At 32.5% G+C, this 21887-nt stretch overlaps 1 protein-coding gene, 1 long non-coding RNA gene and 2 other non-coding genes across 4 annotated transcripts in view; all 4 read right to left on the minus strand.

The window, feature by feature from the left end:
* The window catches only part of SP2353 (EGF like, fibronectin type III and laminin G domains protein pikachurin), a 123074-nt gene that overhangs the window by 43974 nt on the left and 57213 nt on the right, over positions 1 to 21887 (minus strand). The window contains exon 4 of the mRNA XM_069038392.1: positions 2606 to 2807. Coding sequence (XP_068894493.1) covers positions 2606 to 2807 — 202 coding nt within the window. The remainder of the gene's footprint in view (positions 1 to 2605; positions 2808 to 21887) is intronic.
* On the minus strand, positions 4992 to 6617 carry LOC138123625 (uncharacterized). The gene is made up of 3 exons (XR_011156866.1): positions 6230 to 6617; positions 5953 to 6167; positions 4992 to 5847 (listed from the first exon to the last, which is right to left on the minus strand). It is a non-coding gene; the product is annotated as an uncharacterized lncRNA (long non-coding RNA).
* TRNAP-AGG (transfer RNA proline (anticodon AGG)) lies at positions 17318 to 17389 on the minus strand. The gene has a single exon. It is a non-coding gene; the product is annotated as a tRNA-Pro (tRNA).
* Positions 20928 to 20999, minus strand: TRNAP-AGG (transfer RNA proline (anticodon AGG)). Its single transcript has one exon. It is a non-coding gene; the product is annotated as a tRNA-Pro (tRNA).

The following is a 21887-nucleotide window of genomic DNA, read 5'->3' on the forward strand; positions in this document are numbered from 1 at the left end:
GAAACTGAAATATGCAATTTTTCTTTAAAATTGTAGTAGAAAAAAATTCTAAAACAATTTCTACATTTCACTTAATTGGTTAACCAAGAGAGACAACATTAAAAGAATTCATTCTAAACTTTCCCGGCGCATCCACCATTTTTCGTTTAACTTAAACCGTCTTGTTAAAATTGCTCTTATTGTTATGAAAATTTCTTTGTCGTCGACATTACAGCGAAATTTACAAAGCTCAGTTTTGCAATTTCACCTAGCTTGTTATATTAAATTTTTCTTTGTTAAATTAAAATTTTAAATTGATTCCCTCTTTACACGTAGTTTGTTTTGGGATTATTAAAATACTCACTTACAGACATTTTATATGTATTAGAACCTATTGACTTTAATTTCTGTTGGCGATTACGTAAATATTTAATTATTCATCACAGGATTTTCATAAAACTGGCACAATTAATTTTATCAATTTTTTCTGCAAAGCGAATTTTTCGTTTTTTTTGGAAACCATCATTAATATTTGATTTTTGTTCACCTTGTCACGTTCCAACTTCTCAGTTTGGCAGATTACTAAGTTAATTAATTACCCGACTTCTCGAATACCTTTCAAATTTCCGTTTCAATAGGATTACAAACTTTGCCGAGATCTAATCTGATTCACATCACCCTAGAGCAAAACACACATTAACGTGGCATTATTAATAGACCAAAACAATTTCTGGTTGAGCATAACTGTTAACAGGGTAACCAACTTTCGAGCCGTTAATGATCCATAAACTATTTGGTCATCAACAGCGCAGTTTTCGTCACCCTTTATACATTAGTAAAGCGGTGATCAAAAAATTTTACCCTCGACGGAGGGGAGTTACCGAGCATGAATTTTTTAATTGGCGCACCGTATCGCCCCCACCAAATTAACCAATCGTTTTAAAGATGCATTAAGTATGTTGTCCCGCTTTTCAATTTACTGCCATGCCCGTGTTTAATCAAAATTAATTATACAGGATGTACGTGCATGATAAAGCTATGAAATTCTGACAGTTCCACCGGTTCCAAATTTAAAATCCATATATTTGAATAATTGCAAAAAATATATTTTTTCTGCAATCACCATTAACGTAAGACAAATGGGCTGATAATTTTGTGTAAATTTGGTTGCATATTATCATTAAGAAAGTCTTCAATTGTTACCAATTGATTATTCTTCCCCTAGACACACGTGTAATGTGTGTTGCCAGACTTTGATATGCATTTGCTATTTTAATATTAAATTATGTTAAAATTTCATGATTTCAGAAAAAAAACTTAATGTCTATCACGGCACTAAAATTATTTTTATCGCTCATGTAATATTTTATCTCCACGTGATAAAAAACAAAACGTTAGTGTCTTGATCTTGATACACCAATAACTGTTTTTAAATATTCATCTTTCTTTCTAAGTGGAACATTCAGAGGGATACGACTGGTTTCTTGTTTTTTGCTGAAATATTTTTTTGAAACATACTTGTTCTACTTTAACGTATTGAACTGAAAACATTCAATTTAGAGTCTCAACTTATTTGAACTCAAACCCTAACATAAACCATCGAGAAATGTTAAAATTCACTTCAAGTATCACAGTAAACCGATTACATATTCTATCTGAACCTTTGGGAAAGCAAATTTCGTTCAAAACTGAGTTGCTTTTTTTTTGTGTATTTAGTAAAGAAAATTTGTTTTGTACAATTGAGTACAAAAATATCTGACTGTATCAAATTATTTAATCATTTGCCATCTTCAACAAATTTTCTAAAATCTATTTGTCCTGTAAGATAGTTTGTTGCATATTGTACATTTGCAAGACTTTTATTGTGGTCAGCTAAGTAGAAATTTTAATAAAACAAATTTGTGCATCTATTTGTTTAATGCAAAAGTAAAACTTTTTCATCGGAGTTTTGAAAAAATCCTCAATGTGACACTCACTATTAAAACTTTTGAAACAGTGATTTCACTACGAAATGACAGAAAAGATGTATTCTGTAATGAAGCTAATTGAAGATGCAAAAAAACAATACTGTTTTTTAATATTTTCAGGTTAACAGGACTTCAAGAGAAAATATGGAACAAAACAATCCCTTTCTTTTTGTTTCAGAGCTTTGCAAACAACCCTGGAAACAGGTAATAATAAATGAATGGAAAAATGTTTATAAAAGCGTTTTAAGTTCACGAGACAAACACTAAACGTGATCCGAAACACTTGTATTTCACAAGAAATGCAGCAATCATTTCATGTTTAGAACGATTTGAGCAACGGTTCTCTCGATTGTTAGCTTAAGCCTGCTTACAAAAAACTGTTTACTAAAACAGATCCTTTGAGAGGCAGACTGACGAGAAGCGCTTAATTATTATGAAACTTTTTTATTATTGCGTTTTAGAGCCTCTTTTCAGCAGTGATATCGGATTCGATATTTCCCCTGCGACATGTTCCCAATTCTTGTGTCTCTTCTTCACGAAAAGGTGCACGTTTCGTGGAAAAATCCACGTGTGTGCTTTATCTTTTACAATGATCCTGTCATCATAAATACTGCCGAGATAAATTACCTATCTACAGACAACACCGACAGGAGACTTACCTAAACTCCACAAATCCTTGATGGAGTAAAAGGGCCATAAAATCTCCGGCCATGTCGTCCCTCTCTCCGGTCAGAAAGAATATTCCGTCGTAGGCCTCCGGACGGAGCTCGAGGCTGACTTGGACATGCTTGTAGGCGCCACGGAGTGCCGGAAACGCCAACCAGCTCGATCCGGTGAACCGCGGCGACCGGATTTCCATCTCTGCCGACAAGAAAAATAGAAAATAAGGGAGAATGGAGATCTCGGGAGTCGATAGATTCGGAAGCCTTATTGTCGGATATAAAGCATCTCTTGTAAGTAAAGTGAAAACTTGGGGGCGTAGGTGGAAATGTGGTTACAATGTCGTGAAAATTTTATTACGCCACTATCTGGTAAGTTTATTGTGGCAAGTGAAAAACAAACAGATTTTATTCGATCGATTCCGGTTCCGGGAAATATGACGGCTAGGGTCTGCAATGTTTGCGTTCAATTTACGAACAATTCCAGGGACCTTACATAAAGGTCTCATAAAAAGCGGCAAATAAGCACGCGCGTTTTGCGCTTGACGCTAAAAGGAGGCATTTTTAATCCAAAATTTGAGACTGTTGCCAGGCGAAGGGTGTCACTCCCAGAATTTTCCTTTATGTCGCGATCCTTGTTCGCCTTCTTTCATTCCTTCCTAATAAAATCTTATTTATTGTACACTTGACTTTATTCGGCCTCCAACTTTTTTCTAGAAAGAAAATTTAATTTGCCATCCGAAATGATGTCATATGAATCTAATATAAAGGGTTGCGTTTGCCAATAAAGTCGAGGACAAGGGATTTACAGATTTATTCTCTAACTTTCTCCCAATACAATTTCCCAAAAATACAAACATGTTCAATTTAAAGTTAGACTGATGAAATTCGTTTCAAAACGATTTTAATGAATTGCTGAGGACGCCGTAATTAATTGAACTTCGCTGAACTCGTCGATAATTCTCTTTTGTTAAAGAGAACTTTACGACCATCTCAATGCATTTGCAATTTTCCGTTGCAAACAAAATTCAATATTTTAAACCTTTAACGTCAAAATAGAAAATTTGCAGAATTAATTTCCTCCGGTAAGCGGATTTCAACTTTTCTCGTGCTGCGTGAACAGTTTTCTATATTTATTTATGCAGTAAAATCAGTGTCTTATAATTGGCCTTGCGCCAGATTAATTAATTAAAGTATCCTCCTGAGGGTTTACTTGCGTCCTCTAAGAACTTCCCCATTCATTCATGCGAGAGTTATTTTGCTGAGATACTCTTTGTAACTCAAACGCAATTTCCTGAGTAGCGAAAACCGTGGAACTTTTATCTATTACCCAAGACTAATTATCATTATTTTTTGTGGAAGTGGATAATGCTTTAATGGATGGAGAAATTTTGACAAAGTCTCTTCAGGCATGATAATTATTTCATACAAAATTCATGCGTAATAGAAAAGCGTCCGGTGTTGTTAGGCAACCAGCAATGCTGTAATAATGCGTCTAATGAAACCATGTTTATTACCTACTACATACGCGTTTTTGTCATTTACACATTTCCAACATATTGGAATAAACCAATTTATAGCACTTGATTAAAGAATAATGGACATATCAAAATCGATGTTTTTTACATATATTTAATAGATTCGGAAATGATAAATCCTTTTGACACTTCTAATTTTGACAGTATAAGATATAATCAAAATAATAAAGTAAAATATAAAGTCGAGCTTATTACAATGTGTCAAGTTTGGCAGAGTTACCTTCAAGTACTTTCTGTTTTATGTGGTTGGCAGCTATTCTTCGTCTGGAGGCACATTCAACCCATTTTTGTAAGTTTGACAATTACTGCCTTAATTACAATGTGATGCTTTAATTAGATATTGTTATCTCTTATGTTCACAAAAATACTTGCGTTTTCTTGCACATGTTTGCATATTTGAGCAAAATGTCACGAAACTGATTTATTAGGAGTAAATATTTAAGGACAATTACCTACTAACTGTTCCTATTTTATGGTCTATAATGGATTCTATCTTTAGAACTTAAGAAAGCAAACATTTATTATATTCGATTTTGAAAATAATAATTTTTTTTGTTCGACATTGTCAGAATTTGAGAATTTTCTCCTGTGTGAACGGATTTTGATAAATGTCACAACTTGTCAAAACGAAACGTCAAGCTAATTTTAAAGGTTTTAAGCGATTTGGAGCCTTTAAGGGGCTCGTCGAACAAAAAAAAGTTGTATTCAACTCGTTCGTGTGTAAATTTGGCCTTTTTTGGCACTCGTGGGCCTTTAAAACGCTAAAATGGCCCACTCGTGCCAAAAAATGCCCAATTTATGCACGAACTCATTAAATAAACTACTATTTCAGCAGTTCAGTATTTAATAGTAAATAGTTTTATCTAACGAGTTCATGTGTAAATTGGGCTTTTTTTCGCATGAATGGGCCAGTTTAAAACGTAAGTGGAATGAGGCCACTATGCTGTCAGAAACACCCATATTCCATTTCATCTGGATACAAAACAGAAATTGATGAATGATGATATACTGATTGTCGGAAATATTCGCATTTCGCAATAACGATTTTCATTAAAAAACCGCTTTGAGAATAAACCATTGTAATAAATCTGTTGTGCTCAACAGTGAAACCAATTTTTAGAAATATTTATTATTTTAGAAAATTAACTAACAATAAATGTCAAAGTGGCTTTTGTGTAGGTACACTTGCTTTCAAAACTTTCGCGTACACATTCAAAATCAAGTAACAACGATTTTGCAAAATTTAAGCAGTGTGAACGGGTAATTTTGAGATTAGGTTAAAGGTGACATTGACAGCAATTAAAAAAATTATGATCGGTCTTCTATTCACGGTTCCTTCTTGTTTTCCACCTCTTCTTTGCATATTACCTGTAGAACAGTGCTTTTATTTAGCCCATTATGAGTAGCAATCCTTCTTATGGACCACTCTTCTTCTAATTTGGAAGCATCAAAACTTAGTCTTGCTCTGTCAGTCGAGTCATTTTGACTTTTTAAAAGTTTAAATGTCAGAGTTGATTAATTACAGCCCTGATTTAAAACAGCGAAAAATTGGTGTACGTGAAAGTTTTGAAAGCAAGTGTACATTACTGCCTTGATTTAAACATCAGCTTCGCCAAAGCAATATGTGTTCAAAAACATTTGTGGTTAAGTGGCCTGGTGCTTCTTTTTGTTTCCGTTAACGTATGACGTAGGTAGATTCTTCAGCTGTCAAATATGAACAAGAAAAACAAATGACAGTATGAACAAAATGAAAGATTTGTCAACTAAAAAGATGACCTAGTTTTGGAAAACACACTCATTATTACCAACCTGTCAAAAATAGTCACAACCTTTTATAGTCACAGATCGCTTAATCCGAGCCTAGTAGCGTCATAAAGAGAAACATTTTAAAGTCGCAAGTTCTAAAAATTCTCTTTGGGTAAACATTGCCCCTTCAGAACCACACATGCTTGGCAGCCGCGCCTGTTTATTGCCGAAACTGGTGTCAATCTCTCATATTCCATGCATTTTTAGTGCTTCTTCGTCTGAAAATGGCGATACATTTTGAGGAAATGTGTGGTTGTCGGTGCATTTTTAGGAGCTATACCTGCTACGTGATGTAATAAACCCAGTGAGCAGTCAATTTTCCATCACACTTCTCTACGACACAGATGGTGAATCTGATCATCGAACGTTTGAAATCTGTTTAAGGGCGTAATTTCAACCATGCATGACATGAGAGGGTCCGGTCGAAGCTGCAAGGGGAAATTTATCGCTGCAAATGCATCTCCCGCACAAACGTAGACAGTGGCGATAAATTCTCACAAAGAAAACCCTTCGGTTACCATTCGATCGCAATGAATGCCGGTACTGAACTGAAAATAACTTGAGGAACGCGAAATTAAAAGCAGAAAAGTAAAAATCGAAGAGAAGCCTACCGACAAGAAAACTGACAAGAAACTGGAGGAGGGTTGCGCGGGGAAACACGCTGCTGATTGATATCGTTTGAAAATTGGATTTAGGAACTCAATTTAGGACATGAGTTTTTACGGAACTGGTGGACCCAGTGTTATATTATTACCCCGGTTTTTCTTCACTCTAATAAATTTGTGATTTATCTCTTTCCACCGATATCAAATGATTTATATCGCATAACTAATTGCATTCGAATTGGAATTTATCGGAATGCATTTCATGTTATTGAGCATTTTTCATTAGAATTATCTTTCTGGCATCTGACCAAAACAAAACAACATTAATCACTGTCACTGTGAAAAATATGTAGTGGCCGAAATTATGACTTCACATTTTAATGCCAGCTTCTTTGCGTAAACTGAAGGCAATAACTTGAGAAATGGTTTACAGCAACTCTTTGTTCAGTCAACGGTGGTTTATGTAAAAAGCCAGTGTTAAAATTTGAAATTATAATTTTGGGACATTTGGAAGAGAATCATTCCAAATTCTTTTCGCATTAATTTTATTTTTATCAGTTATAGCAGGTGATTCACGAATGAGCCCGACAATATATGTGATGCAACCAACAATACGTGTCCCCCATAGTTTCTTAGTTTATGTTTTTATTGATTATTCCACATAATGATTTTGATTAAATTTGACAAAATGTAATGTCGGGCATGTTGAGTACTATAGCGGACCCGGAATCTTGGACGATTTGTCATTCGATTGCAATAAAAATGTAAAACTGGTTTAGGTGCAACTAACCTCACTTTCGATTTTTGTAATTTTTTACATTACATACAATTTATAATTGTAATTATGTATTGCAATTCAACTTAAATCATCATCCACCAAAACTATTCATTAAATTCATGTATGTACTTATTTACAAATTTTGTGGAGACGAAACACCACCAAAGCAATTACTTGTTAAATAAAATTTAAGTCAAGTGTGTTCAATCGTTTAATTTCATTGAAAAAACTCTTCCAACAGTACGGCCCCTCGTAAAACCTTAATTAAATAGAAATAGACATTTTTTTTTCTCACAAATTTCTTGCCTGAGCTGAAACGCGATAAAACAATTTCCAAAATAATACCATGATGAGCAAATTTGGAAAATATTACGAGTACGTTCGTTGGTGCCATAACCAATAATATCAAAAATTAATTAAATTTGTGAAATTTCTGCTGTTACTGATTTAAATTTCTTAAAAATACCCCGTGGGTTTGGCAGTGAGCTTTTGGAATTTTTATAGCTCGTCGAACATCTTTCAATAAAAATCTTCCAGAAGCAGTGCAAAGTGAGGGGCATTATAAATAATGCATGTTTGTCGAGCAGGGTGTACGTCGAACTCTTTCGGACAAATATTTGAACAGGAATGTGCACTTAACAGGGACGCAATTTGTTGGGCAAATACGGTAACAATTATTCTATTCCTTGGTAAATAGTGGCAACGCAACACCATCAAATGAAGAATTCGCCTCTTTAAATTCCAGCATCAAAGACAAGGTCGCATTACGATCCAGCCGCGAACCGTCAGTCCACTTTCATTGTTTTTTCTGTGTGAATAATTGAAATTTTACGATGTCTCCGAGCCATTATTACAAATTTGACGCACATAAAAAACCAGATTGACAATTTCGGATTCATCAGGGGCTGATATTCAGCAAAACCCGAATCTGCATATTCACCTCGTCGTGAAAATGCAAATCAGTTTCGGCGTAGCAATTCCAAATTTATTACTTACACGAAGATTTTAATTTTGGAATAATTGCATTACGTGTTAACAAAGCGTGACCACTTTTTGTGAAATATGCAAAGGGAGATTTACACGTGATATATTAAGTTGCCAAAGTCATACAACGTTAAAATTTGTACTGTATTTTTTTAACTCGTCACGAAGAGGGTCCGAGTCAGGATTTGTGATTAAAATTTCAGCACAGCTCTTACGCGAATCTGTAAGAAACGCAAATAATGACGAATTAATGCTGCTTTCAAGTTTGATTAATCTTTAAAAGGAATCTTGACGGCGGGATCATTTTATTGCTTGATCCATTAACAATAATTTGATCATCGCCTCTCCTCTTACTTTACCTATGTCCTATAAAAACATTTTAACAGCGTCGATGGCCCAATAAAAAAGAGATCAATGAGAAGCGATTCGAAGGAACGCGACTTGTGTATAAAATATTTGATGAAGTGTTCCACCCTTTCTCGAAATAAAATTCGTTTGTCAGCTGTCTCTTGTATTTTTTCATAAACGCCGAGACGTTTCCAGTTAATTTGAACCAGTAAAGTATGAAAATTAAAAAGTCAAAGTGATAAATGCGCTTATGGAAGAACAAAACACTCTGTAATGTCCCCCGTCTTCCGTCTGCATTGTTATCTGACAGAATTAAAATTGTGCTCGCTTGGAGTGTTGCCAGTCGTGCTTAAGTTTATTTTATAATAATTAAGCAAAAGTACCCACAAAGAAGGTGAAGCTTTGTGAAAAATATGTAAGAGTTTTAATGTGGTTATTTTGATGTAATGCAAGATTACATTTTTGTTGAATTGAAACACGCTTTGCGGACTAGCTATTCGTGTGAAATTGTTTCGTCGGGTGGCGCTTGTGCTGAAGTGTAAAATCAGTTGGAATGTAATATATGTATCACATTTTTTGGATTGAATCATATCAAATCAAATCAAATTTTATCGAAATACGTGTACAACACACTTCAGAGGATATTTCCGGTTCACTTCTACCGGAGACTAAAAGTTTGCTCCGAGTTAAATAATTCTATACCACTCTCCGAGTTTTACGGATTGTGACTAACACTCGTACAACAAAAGTAGAGAGAACATGCAAATACGAGCAAGTCGCAAAATGTTTGGAAGTTGTATCGGTTTTAGACGAGACATTGATCTCTTAAGAGTTTTATTTATCAAACGTGTCTAACACAAGACGTAACATTTTATCAAAATTATCAGCACATAAATTATTACTTAAGGTAATAAATAAAATTATCATCAAAGTAATATTAATTTGATAACACCTGAAAATTTAGATTAAGTTGTTTGAATTTGTTTAACTAACTTAAAACTATAGCGTTATGTAATAGTATATTACGGTACAAGATCGGTAAGTGCGTTTATAACAGCTGGAGAACAATTTGGAAAAACGAGATCTTACCGATCTCCAATTTTCGAGATTTATTTTAAGCGCTTAATGAGCAAGTGTTCTATAATGGTTTCTGTGCTACCTATTTTTCTTCAAAATAAAAAATATTGTCGGTTGAATTTTAAACATTTTTTTTTGTTCATGACAGCACTTTATAACAGATTTATTATTTTGTTGTTTCCAAAACAAGCGACATGGATTCGGTAAGTGCAGGAAGCAGGAAATCGAATGAAAATAGGTCGGAAGAATAAAAAATTATTAAATGGGAAATATAAAATGATGATTTTAATTTCTGGCATTGTCTGCATTTGAAACTCTTCTCCGTATCATCACAACGATTCTTGTGTACAGAAGGAAATTGAAATATCTATTTTCCGTGAGCTACGCACTAATGTAACTGTGGTTTGTTTGCAGAAAAGAATGAACATTTACGATTTGTTATACATCATATAACTTTCAGTTTCGCTTTTCATCTGTACTTAATCATGCAGACTGACAAAATTTGACTGTGAATGGGATTTTAAATAATTTCTGTTGGAACGTTTTATAAATGGTTTCAGAATGTAATTGGTCAACAATATTTTTTCATATTTGTAAAACTGTCCCCACGTTCACTTCTAAAAACAACAATTGAAACAATTCCAAAACATTATTCATCTCGAAATAATTTTATTATTCGAAATAATCTTATAAGATAACTTTGACAAAGCATGTCCTTATTTCTTTTAACAAGGTTTACATAGATATCTTATTTTTTACCACGCAAGGACGGGAAACAACTAGGCAAAAAGAAAAATGCAATATTTTAATTAATAACATTGGTCATATAATTTTTTCTTCGCAGAAAACTTGTCCTTTACAACTGTGAATGCACGTTTTTTCTAGAAACGAGCGTTTTAACACTACTTCTTTCACTGTTCATTTTCATATTCCAACAAAAATGTGTTACATTTCAGGGACCTTGCTATTTTTTGTTTGAATATTTCACCTTACTCTCATCTTACAACACCAAGATTTTTGGGTAAGGTAATGCCAAACGTGAAAATAAAAAATCACTTTTTAAACTCATAATTACATATGTACACTTCAAGTCAAGGAGATTTTGCAAATTTTTTCTACGACCATTTTGTAATGAAGTCTTTGTGAAATTAAAAGTAGTGTCACAAAGGAACTTACCTACTATTTTGTAAAACTGTTTTTGGAGTTTTTCTTTATACATATTACGTTGGTGTTGCTGTAATAGCACGTTTGACATTTGACATAAATTTCACAGAAATGCTACTATAACTCATGCTACACAAAAGTCCTTAGATTATTACATTATTAGATTTTTTAGTTTTTATCAAATTAATGCGACCAAAGTACGAGTTCGTGTGTAAATTGAGCTTTTTTTGGTATGAGTGGGCCAGATTAAAACGCGAGTGAAACGAGTGCCAAAAAAAGTCCAATTTACACAAGAACGAGTTGAATACAATGTTTTTTTGTTCAACGACCCCCTTAAAGGCTCAAAATCGCTTAAAATCTTTAAAATTAACTTGACGTATCGTTTTGACAAATTGTCACATTCTGTCAATTCTGACAATGTCGAACAAAAAAATAGTATATTACACTCGTTTTGTAAGACGTACTTACTGTGACACTCGTGCCCCAACCAACTTGTGTCACAATCAAGCGTCTTATAAAACTCGTATAATATTCAGAAGCATTCTAAGTCAAACTGTTTGTTCAAAGTCTTTCTAAACTGTTTCATTAAACTTAATTTAATGTGAAGTATAGACAACAATATTTTTTCTGGGTTCATTAAATTGGGATGTATCATATTTTTTGATTTATTTTTTATACCATTCTTTTTTGTCCAATGCAAACCATGTGTTCTGCTGTTCCATTCACAAAGAAAACTACTATTAGATAACTTTATTTCAAAAAGATTGAGTAAGTAAACTAAGGGGCTTACTTTAAGATATTTTTAATATGCATTAAAGTCCCGAGAGTATTATGAAGGCAAGACTTTATTGGTATAGGTCTTGCTGACCAGAAACCATGAACATCTTTACATAACATTTACATCAGACCTATTCTATTCAGGCAAAATACCGTGCGATGAACAATTATTTAGATCAAAGAAGCCTTTGTAATTTGGAACGTGTATCCGAATCTAGACAATCAGATGGTCTGAATGCACGGAAGTATTTTTGGTTGCATATACCGAAACTCGGGCAAACAGGCAACAGCAATGTATGTCATTCTCCGTTATTGAAAACACCCTTTACGATCCAATTATGAATCTTTTATGTTCTGAAGTAAAAACCATTTTTGCGTTAAAATTTGATTCATAGTGACAGTTGTTTGACGTTTATTAGCTGAGTTAGCAAAGATATGAAAAATCTGACACTGTCAAAGTCGTCTAAGTAATTGTTGATCGCACGGTATAACCGATAGAACCTGAACAAATTCTACAAACATTTTGACACGATTTTGTGCTTTTGAAGAAAAGAAATATTTTACATTTATATTTAATCTTTTAAGATTTGCTATTTTTTTAAATTCTGCAAAGAGCTTAACCGTATAGACATTCGCTTAAATCCTCTTGCTATACTTCAGCGTTGTTTTAAAACTTTTTCTAACTTAAAATACATATTTCGTAAGCAATAATTTTAAGTACGAGCACATAATTGAAAAATGAAGGGTTTTATTAATTTTTAATTGCTAAAGGACCGATAAATTATTGTTTTGGATTAAATTAAGTTTCAATCGAAAAATTAGTTAAAATACAAAGATTTTAACTTTGCTTACTAATATAATCAAGTAAAATCTTTTTCTGTAATAAACCTAAAGCTGTAATTTAATTTGTTTATTTCCAGCTATGGTGGATGCGCCGGGATAATATTTGATCAACTTTGTAACTCAATCAAACTCGAATACTGTTTGTTTTTATTTTTGACGAAAATAAACATAATTTGATTTATAACTTATGACATAAAATACAACTATAATTTTAAATTAAATGTCCAATCTTGACATGACATGGGAAATATTTTTGAAGCCATAACCAAGTTTATTTGTTTTTACTTTACTGGTGTTTATTTTATGAAATCAATGTTCCGATTCCATTTCTAAGAAAATATAACGTCGTAAATGTTTCTCAAATTTTCTTTTAATTAAGCAATAAATCGGTCAATATTACACAGCGATAGTAGAAAGTCGCTTCTTCATTTATGTTTCTAATATAGAAACAAAAAACTGTAGTCGAAATGTTTTGGATATGGATTGTCAAACTCAAGGTTGGTTAAAACTTATGATTGAGCTGTACATTAGTGAGATCTGTCATAAATTCCAATAACCTTATTGGCGCGTTTAGTTACTTTTGCTGGTAGTGCCAACTTAACGACAAGTCCCCAATCCACATCCATAACGTTCCAGCTATAGGAACATTTAAGTAATGTTTTGTGCAACCGTACGCGAAACGAACACTTCGCGTACCTAAAACGTTGCTTAACGACGGCCGTTAAAGTAAACGTCATTGTAAATGGTACAATGGTACAAATGGTACAGATTATTATAAATTGTTTGGCATCGTAGTCCACTACGCTACCTACTATTTGTGGTAGATATAATATACTGTATGAACTAAAAGTAAATTGATGTGATTATGTACTTGGTTGGAAAACGATAAAACACAAAAGATATCATGAAAATTGTTGATTTGCTCTTAAAGAAAAAACGTCCACTACTATGCCCCAGACACTGAATTACTCTGCATTTATCTTCTAAAATATTTGCCCAAATGATTTTAAAAATTTGGGGACAGTCACGTGTAATTTCTTCTTATAATTATATAGAGAAACCAATGGTCTGTACAAGATTATCTTCAAAAAATTTTTTTTGCTATCTTATCTTAAAGAATTCAGAACACTTTAATTCAGTTTGAAAAATGATGAAGAATAAAAATTGCAAAGTGATGACTGATGAGTATGAGCTGTCAAATGTCAAATTTACAAATTCATAAGACGCGGCAAATCAATACGTATCCCATAAATCATGGCTAACTACGATGTAAGAGATATTTATAATTACTCTGTATTTTATTGTACTAGTTTTTTCAGATTTACTGTTAGATTTTAGAATAGGTTAAATATGTCTCGAAATATCAAATAATATGGTCAATGATTATTATCATTTGGAAAATATAATACCAATATAATTCTTGGTATTGTATCAGAAATGACAAATTTAGTCCAACCATTTGTAACCGTTCGGCATTGAAACGAATGTTCTAATATTTATTTTATAAATAGAAAAACAATTGATAGTATTTGATAGAATTTTAATTAAATGCAAACTTAATGAAAATGTATAAAATTGTACAGAAGTAATAAATCATTTTTCCTTGCCTTAACAAGAAGTGCTATAACTTATTGCTGAAGAAAACAAAAATTTTTAAGTTAAAAAATGAGGCATATTTTACTTGTTTTGCTGTAAAGCAAACGCCAATCGATCTCCATTATGAGAATATAAATTTATTAATTATTCAACAGCCGTTACACAAAATGTCATCAGCAATTCAGTCATCTCAGCGTCATTCGATTAAGTTAATAGGACTCAGGGTATAACTTGTGATTAAGTAATTGTGTGTTTGTAAGAACCCCCCGTTGATATGTATGTATGCAAAAGAAGTATTTAGCATTCCAGAGACGACTAAGGTGGGTGTATTTCAAACATGGGTGTGTTCCAAATTGAATCGTGTTGACTCCTGCCGTCCTTGATAGTTAATTTCGTAATCTAAAGTCGGTTAAAACCATATCGATCGGTGAACTATCAGAATATGAATCCCGTGAAACTTAACCTATTCTTCTGCACACCGAGGCGACATCTTTATTCTATCAGACCGGTTTAGAACTCATCCGACTCGATCTTCTAATAAACATTCGTAAACTTGACAAATTACAAAACACTTTCAAAGTAAACTAATGAATGTGTCTGTGCGGCGAATTTTCGTTCGATACTACAACAACAGCCGAGAAGAGGTCCCCTACGAAATCAAAGGATAATAACTTGGAATATGGCAACCCGATCCTGACGGATTTAATATTAATCAACGGAACGATTTCAAACAAAGCGTGTCATGTAATGTTACGGGGCCTATTAATTTCCGGGTTGAACGCAAATTGCATTAAACTTGCCGAAAGTTTGAGTGGATTCAAAATATCAGGATGTTCCAACGATAGCAAAATTAATAAAACCAACTTCTCGTGGACTCCTACAATAACGTTTCAACGATGAGTTTCTGGTCTCTCCGACGTGCACTTCTTGTTACCACTACATCCACCACTTCATCTATGTAGAAATATATTTTTATTTCTGCTGGGCTTCAACTCTCATTAAAATTAATCTTTTAATGGAATTGGGGAATGTTAACAATAATTTTAACAAAATTATTGTTCATAATTGCCAAATTTAGAAGTTCCTCAATTTTGGCAGTCCTCAGCTTTATTCACGGAATAAACTTTAAGTTATTCAATATTTATATGTAAACGTGGGCTACCATTACTAAATTTAGGCCAGATCGAAAGTTATCGAATGCTGAATACTTAATTTTACGTTTAGCAAACTCAAAAAGTAAAAGTTTTCTGTTAATAAATTACCTTTGTAAAAAAAGTAATTTAATTAATATTGTTGCCAATTATCAAAATAAATAAATGAATAGAAAAGATAAAGAAAAAAAATTGCGCGGTGGAGCTTGCTATAGTTTGTCCAGCGAGAGATTGGTTTACATAAAATTCTATGTAGAGAAAGTAGTACCTAACGCACGTAAAATTTGAAATATATCATTCCAGCAGTAACATTTTTGCCTTGAAATTATGTTCTAATTAATGTATTCTAATGGATTTTGTAGTGTTGGATTAATTTAATAAAATTTAAAATCTCCCAATCTCTCGCTGGACGAAGTTTAGTAGGAAAAATTGACCATTGAAAAAATAAATACATAAATAAAAAAAGTTTATATTTAACCATCTGCTCGACTGGTAACAATACAAATTTAAATTTATTTTATAAAATAAAACTTTCAGTATGTACTTCTATTATTGACAATAATAAAATAATTGAAATTTTAGATTACATTATTTTTTGTTCTAGATTAACAAACAAAAATTTCAATTTTAAACTAATTGATACTTTGGCGATTGTTCACTCTGTCTGTATTTGTAGCTTTAATATTAAATATTTTTTTAAGACTGCCTAAACGAACACGAAAAACGTTGTTCAATATCGGCCGGTTTTGTATCACTCGGAACGTCTCGTGCTTCAAATTTCGGCCTCACACCTGAAAAGTGATCTGAGAGCACACTTACATCGAAAATAACTATTTCTGTTTCTTAACTACCTAGTTGCTTGTTTCAATAAACAGGTGTGCACTCATGTCATTTTTGTGAAACTAGAAAATAAGACAAAAAGACTGAATTTTCTACAGATATGTACTAAAGTATATTTTTACCTGGTAGGCGGTTGAGCGCCCCATTTACGAAATCTGGTATATAGCATTTTTGTCCTGACGGGGATCTATGGTGCAAAACTGAATGTCCGTGATTTTCACAATTGGTCTGAAGATCCGAGGGTTTTAATATTGTAATCTATTTCGATTCACCCTGTATACTATTTTATTATTTTGTGAAGTCAATGTAAAGGTTACACTTCTGTTCACGGAAAAAGCAAAAGTCTTGAGAGAGATTTTTGCGATTTTTTGGCTGTGTAAATTTACTTGATGTTTGTTTCCATGTTTACTCATATTAAGTTATCAGGTAAGAATTTACAAACGAATTTTGATTATACCAGACTTAAAAGAACCAACAATAAACCTTGAAAATAAAGAATAATGTTGATAATAACACTAATAACAGTAACATTAGAGGGGGCATTAAGTACACTTTTACTGACTGAAATCGAATTATTTCAATTACCTGCCACTGACAATGACAGTGACAGGTAATGGTAAATCTGATTTACAGTTGTTTGCAAAAAAAACGGAAACTGTCAGAATGAAATTGACAAGTAGACAATTAATTGACAAATGGACAAAACTAAATTTACATTAGGAAAATTTTCGTTTCCCGTTTTTTTGCCACCAACTGTACACAAGCAAAATGTAAGTGTATGCTTTTTCAGTGAACAGAAGTGTACATTTAATAATAATTGCAAACAGTTAATTAGATTTTAATGTTTTAGTGTATTCATAAAGCAACCGACTGTGGAGCATATTGTCATTACGTAAAGTCTATTTAATTCCTTTGGTTCCTCTGGGACTAATGAAAAATGAAGAACATGCAATTTTGTAGTAATTACACTGGAACTCTTGTTGCATAATTTCTCAAATAATGATAATATTGTTACATAAATAATTCCCCAAAGCTATGTTGCGGGATTCTGATAAATTATGAAACAGTTTGAGCGTTGGCTTCAGGAAACATCATTAAAATTTATTGCTTCACAAAGTTCAATTAAATCCGAAATGATGTACACGAGAATGTTTAATTCTTTTAATTGTAAGATCAAATTGGTATAAATAAAAAAAAAAGTATGTGGGCTCGTCCGGGATTTGAACCCGGGACCTCCCGCACCCTAAGCGGAAATCATACCCCTAGACCAACGAGCCATGTTTTTTAATAATTTTGATTATCTAAATTGCTTACTGTTTTTGATTAGATATCAATATTTACAATTGTTATAAAATTTTGAAAATATTTTATAACACTAAAATTTCATAACTTTAATCTAATTATCATTAAAACGATAAAAATAAATCCTTCAATAAACTGGATTGTTCATTTAGTAAAATATATAATTAAAACAACACAAGAAATACCGAGCAAGGTGTAATAAATAAAGATAAAGGTGTATGTTGACACAAAGAGATAATCAATACGAACCCAAAGTGAACTCAACGTCAGTGGTGTCGACTTCATTTAAATTTAGATCGATTTAATTAAAATAAAGTAAACTTGACTTTAGAACTAGAGCAACGGGGTAATCTCTATTTAATTTCTATTTTAAAAGCGTACACCAGCTCAGACCAGCTTGCCTTTGCAGAAATTCCTGCAACAATTTGTCTATCGCTAGAAATATCTAACTCAAAAGAGAAACCACGAAATAAAAGTAAAGTAAATATGAAAAATGTCAAATGTTGCGACCTGTCAGCGTCTTGTTTTCGTTCAGTAAGCCGTAGGCGCTTTTCCAATATCTTTGTTCATTATCTTTAACAACACAAGGGTCAGATTTACCTTTCTTCAAAAAGAACGTTATGTAACTTCTGCCATATACGTACATATTGTACATAATTATACTGTTTACCAAGAAATTGGAACCACACGAGAAAATTTTGTATTCATTGATTTGGCAAAGATTTTATTTCGGCAGTCATTTCTACTTGAATTAAATTAAATGAATTAAATCATTAACTTTGAATGTTTTTATAAGAACATACTTTTCACATCTTTCGTTATTAAGATGAATATAGAAAAGCCTACTTTCTATGGTTGTTGTAGGAAAATTCGTCTTCACAAAAGGTTTTTTGTGAAGAATTTATTAACTAAAGCTGAAAATATGACAAAATGTTGAAAAAAAGAAATAAAAATAAAATATTGTAAAATGTCGAACTTTGCGAGTGGAACCAACATATGGGTGGAGTAGATCTACTCGATAATCCTGTCCGTGTGTTCTGCAATTATAGAAATACATGTAAATGAAAAAATGCTGGTTGATCATTTTCATTAATTTGTACGGTTGTGTATTTGTAAATACATATGTAAAACCTGTGATAACTGATAAGTGATAACACACAGGCAAGTACAGTACTCTAATTCATGTTGACATAGTAATATCTTAGTCAGGTTCTCGTAGTAAGATGCTATTAATCTTCAAAGATTGAAGACGTCGTTTTAAACTGCATGATATTAATTTTATATCGGGTGTTCATTTAAATTTCTACTCAAAGTTGGCGTTGAGGAGGTGATTGTGAGCACACCACGGATCCGCTATTTAAATCTAACCTCACTTTTTGAATTGTTCGTGTTTTTACTGCCTGACGAGTGGTGCGTTTAACACCTACATTGTATTTTACAGGAAACCAAAACATAAAATTATGAATTTTTTATTAGATTTAAAATTTCAGTTAGAGCAATTTTGAACATTTACTGGGTCAGATTATGTTGAAATATCACTTGCGATTTTTTAAAGGAATTATACATGAAAATGTATTAGAAAACTTTTCGAAATACATATGTATTATTATAACTATGTGTTTCAACGCTGAGCTGTAAACGATTAATCAAGTATTGTGTGTAATTTTACGGTATGAAATAAATTTAAATCATCATTAATTAAGTAGTTTTATCACAGATTATAATACATGTGAAACAACAAAATAATTTATTCTCTATCTCTTTATCGCTTTGAATAGTATATTATGTAACGAGCATAGATGGAACTCTCCCTGATTTTCATTCATTTTTTCTATAGCAGATGTTAAAGTGTACTTTTATCTATTCAAATCAAAGATCAAATAGCATTTTAACTACAATTTTATCGTCTTGTATAATAAATAACTATTATTATTACTTTTTAATAAATAAACGAATGCAGTCGGGAATGATGACATTTCATAATAATTGTGACACAATATTGCGTTGTAATCAAAGGTTGTATCATAGCAATTTGATAATGAATTCGCTGTCATTATTTTAATTTCCGCTTGTTATGACGAACCGTAGGGAATATTATGATACGAGTCTTATAAGAAGCGTTTTGTAGCACGCACGGGTTTAATGGTTTAGGGCACGACGAGCTTTCGAGGAGTCCCATGAAGGAGTAAATGCTACAAAATGTCTTATAAACGAGATATCATATACTATTTTTTTTCTAATTTGCGCCTTTTTGTGTCATTTTTAAATGAAAAATCGCAATTTTAAAATTTGGGGAATTTTATGATATGTAGTTGGTAACACAAATGTTACAGTGGAACATTTGACAGTTCAATTTGAATTTGAAGTTATTGTTATATCACTTACCTATATCGTTTTTTAGCGTGATTTGGCGTTTGGCATTTTTAATGTTTGGCATAGAAAGTTACCAACCTTGAAAATGTAAATTGTATTGGTCTATTACAGCATTCAAAACGGCACTATTTTGAGTGCTGTAATAGCTTTGTTAAAAAGGCAAAATAGAAAAATATATTTGATTATGTAAATGAAATGGTTAGCCAGAACACAATTAACCTCTGCTGACTGAACTTAAAAAGTATAATAGTTTCAGTCGAAAAAGAATCAATTCTAACTGTTTAATTGGTGGTAAACAAACTTTTCGTCTTCTTACTTAAAATCAAGATCGTCGTAATTGCCTTAGTTGGAAGTTAATGCAGAGTTGGACAAACTAATTCTTACATATAATGTGGCGCAATTTCAGAAGTACTTCAAGTGCTTTTAAACTTTCAGGTATATTTAAGAATTACTCCAATTTGGTATATAAAAAAAATTAATTTCACACTACGTTTACCTCCAATCTGACGCAGTACTTCAACAAATTACTGCCTCTTGTAACACCAAAATGACTTCTCTACCTGACATAAATTATAAATTACATTTTAACTGTGCATCCCCGACGTAATATTTTAAACTGCCTGCTGTGTTAATCTGTTTGTGTTAGAATGTTTAAACAACATTCTGTTAAAACAACGAAAACTGACAATTTTTATAATATTGGGAAATCTCCAACACAAACAGTAATAACCACTGTTTCCCCTGTCTGCTCTGTTTGGCATCTTGACATCCCTTTAACTTAATAAAGTTAAGCCAAGCTTTGCGATGATCTACAGTCAATGGTGATTCTTGGGGCGCTTCTAGGGTACAAATCGTGTGCAGTGAGGCGTTTTCTGTCGATATTCGGAATTATTTAAAGACAATAACTGGATAACCATATTATTAAAAAGAAAGGTGTTGCTGTGTATCCCAGTGGCATGATCATTTTGTCTGGATCATTATCATAACAAATTATAGATTTGACATTAAATTTATTTCTTGAAACATTTCAATTTCTCACAGAATACCGTGATGTTTCATTTGGTCGATCGTCATCGATCCGGCTATTTTAAAGGAAATGGTAAGTAAGGATTCTTTAAATTTTTTATAAAAAAAAAACTTGGGCTCGTCCGGGATTTGAACCCGGGACCTCCCGCACCCTAAGCGGAAATCATACCCCTAGACCAACGAGCCGATGGAATATCAATAAAACATTTATTTTCCAGTGGGGAATTCAAAGTGAAAGGTTTTAAAAGTTTCACCTTGCCTCATTTACATAATTTAATCCGGTTCTGTTACCGCTTCCAGTTTAATTTGACAGTGCCAAACTGTCCCAGATTTGTTGCGTCCATTAAGTTGGATCAGATTTTTAATTAACGACCAACAGTCAGTCAAAATTAATTTTTCACTTAAATTAGTTCCCATTTTGTGGTTTCGTCTTTCCAGCTGACCTCATTACCAGTAGCTTACCTGCAATCATGTTTCCACGGTATAAATCATAAAGGTGGAATTTGTCCGTTATTAGTTATTTATAAATACCAGAATATCCAATGGGTTAAGTGGTATTGTCAGATAACCTTAATTGACGTTGATTGCTTGCATGCACGATTTAGGCAAAACCACAACCGTTTTAGTTTAGTACAATGTAAATTGTATAATACGGGATTTGCGGACAAATACACATGCATTTATTTGTCATTTAAATTGGGTTGGTTACCGCTTACACAGATGTAATTTGCTGATGTCAAAACTTCCACGTAAGTACATGTCACGGAAAGCAGTAGTCGTTACTTCCAAAATGTGATAATAAAAAACGAGTATTTTTTCTTTATTTTACGGTAAATTAAATTCACAATGTATTTTAAACTGTGTAATAGAATAGAAACATCTTCTATAATGTGAGAGGAGATAAAGCTAAAAAATTACTTGAATCATCTAAAAAATATTTTTAATTAAACGTTTTTAAGGTAGCATACGTATTTAGAAAGCCATAAAATATTTAATCTTAAAGATAACCCACAAAAACTTTCTAATATCTACATAGCGTTCGTAGCAACATTGGAGAATCTAGTAATCACATAT

This window comes from Tenebrio molitor, chromosome 2, assembly GCF_963966145.1.
Source record: "Tenebrio molitor chromosome 2, icTenMoli1.1, whole genome shotgun sequence".
In the NCBI taxonomy this organism is placed as follows: domain Eukaryota; kingdom Metazoa; phylum Arthropoda; class Insecta; order Coleoptera; family Tenebrionidae; genus Tenebrio; species Tenebrio molitor.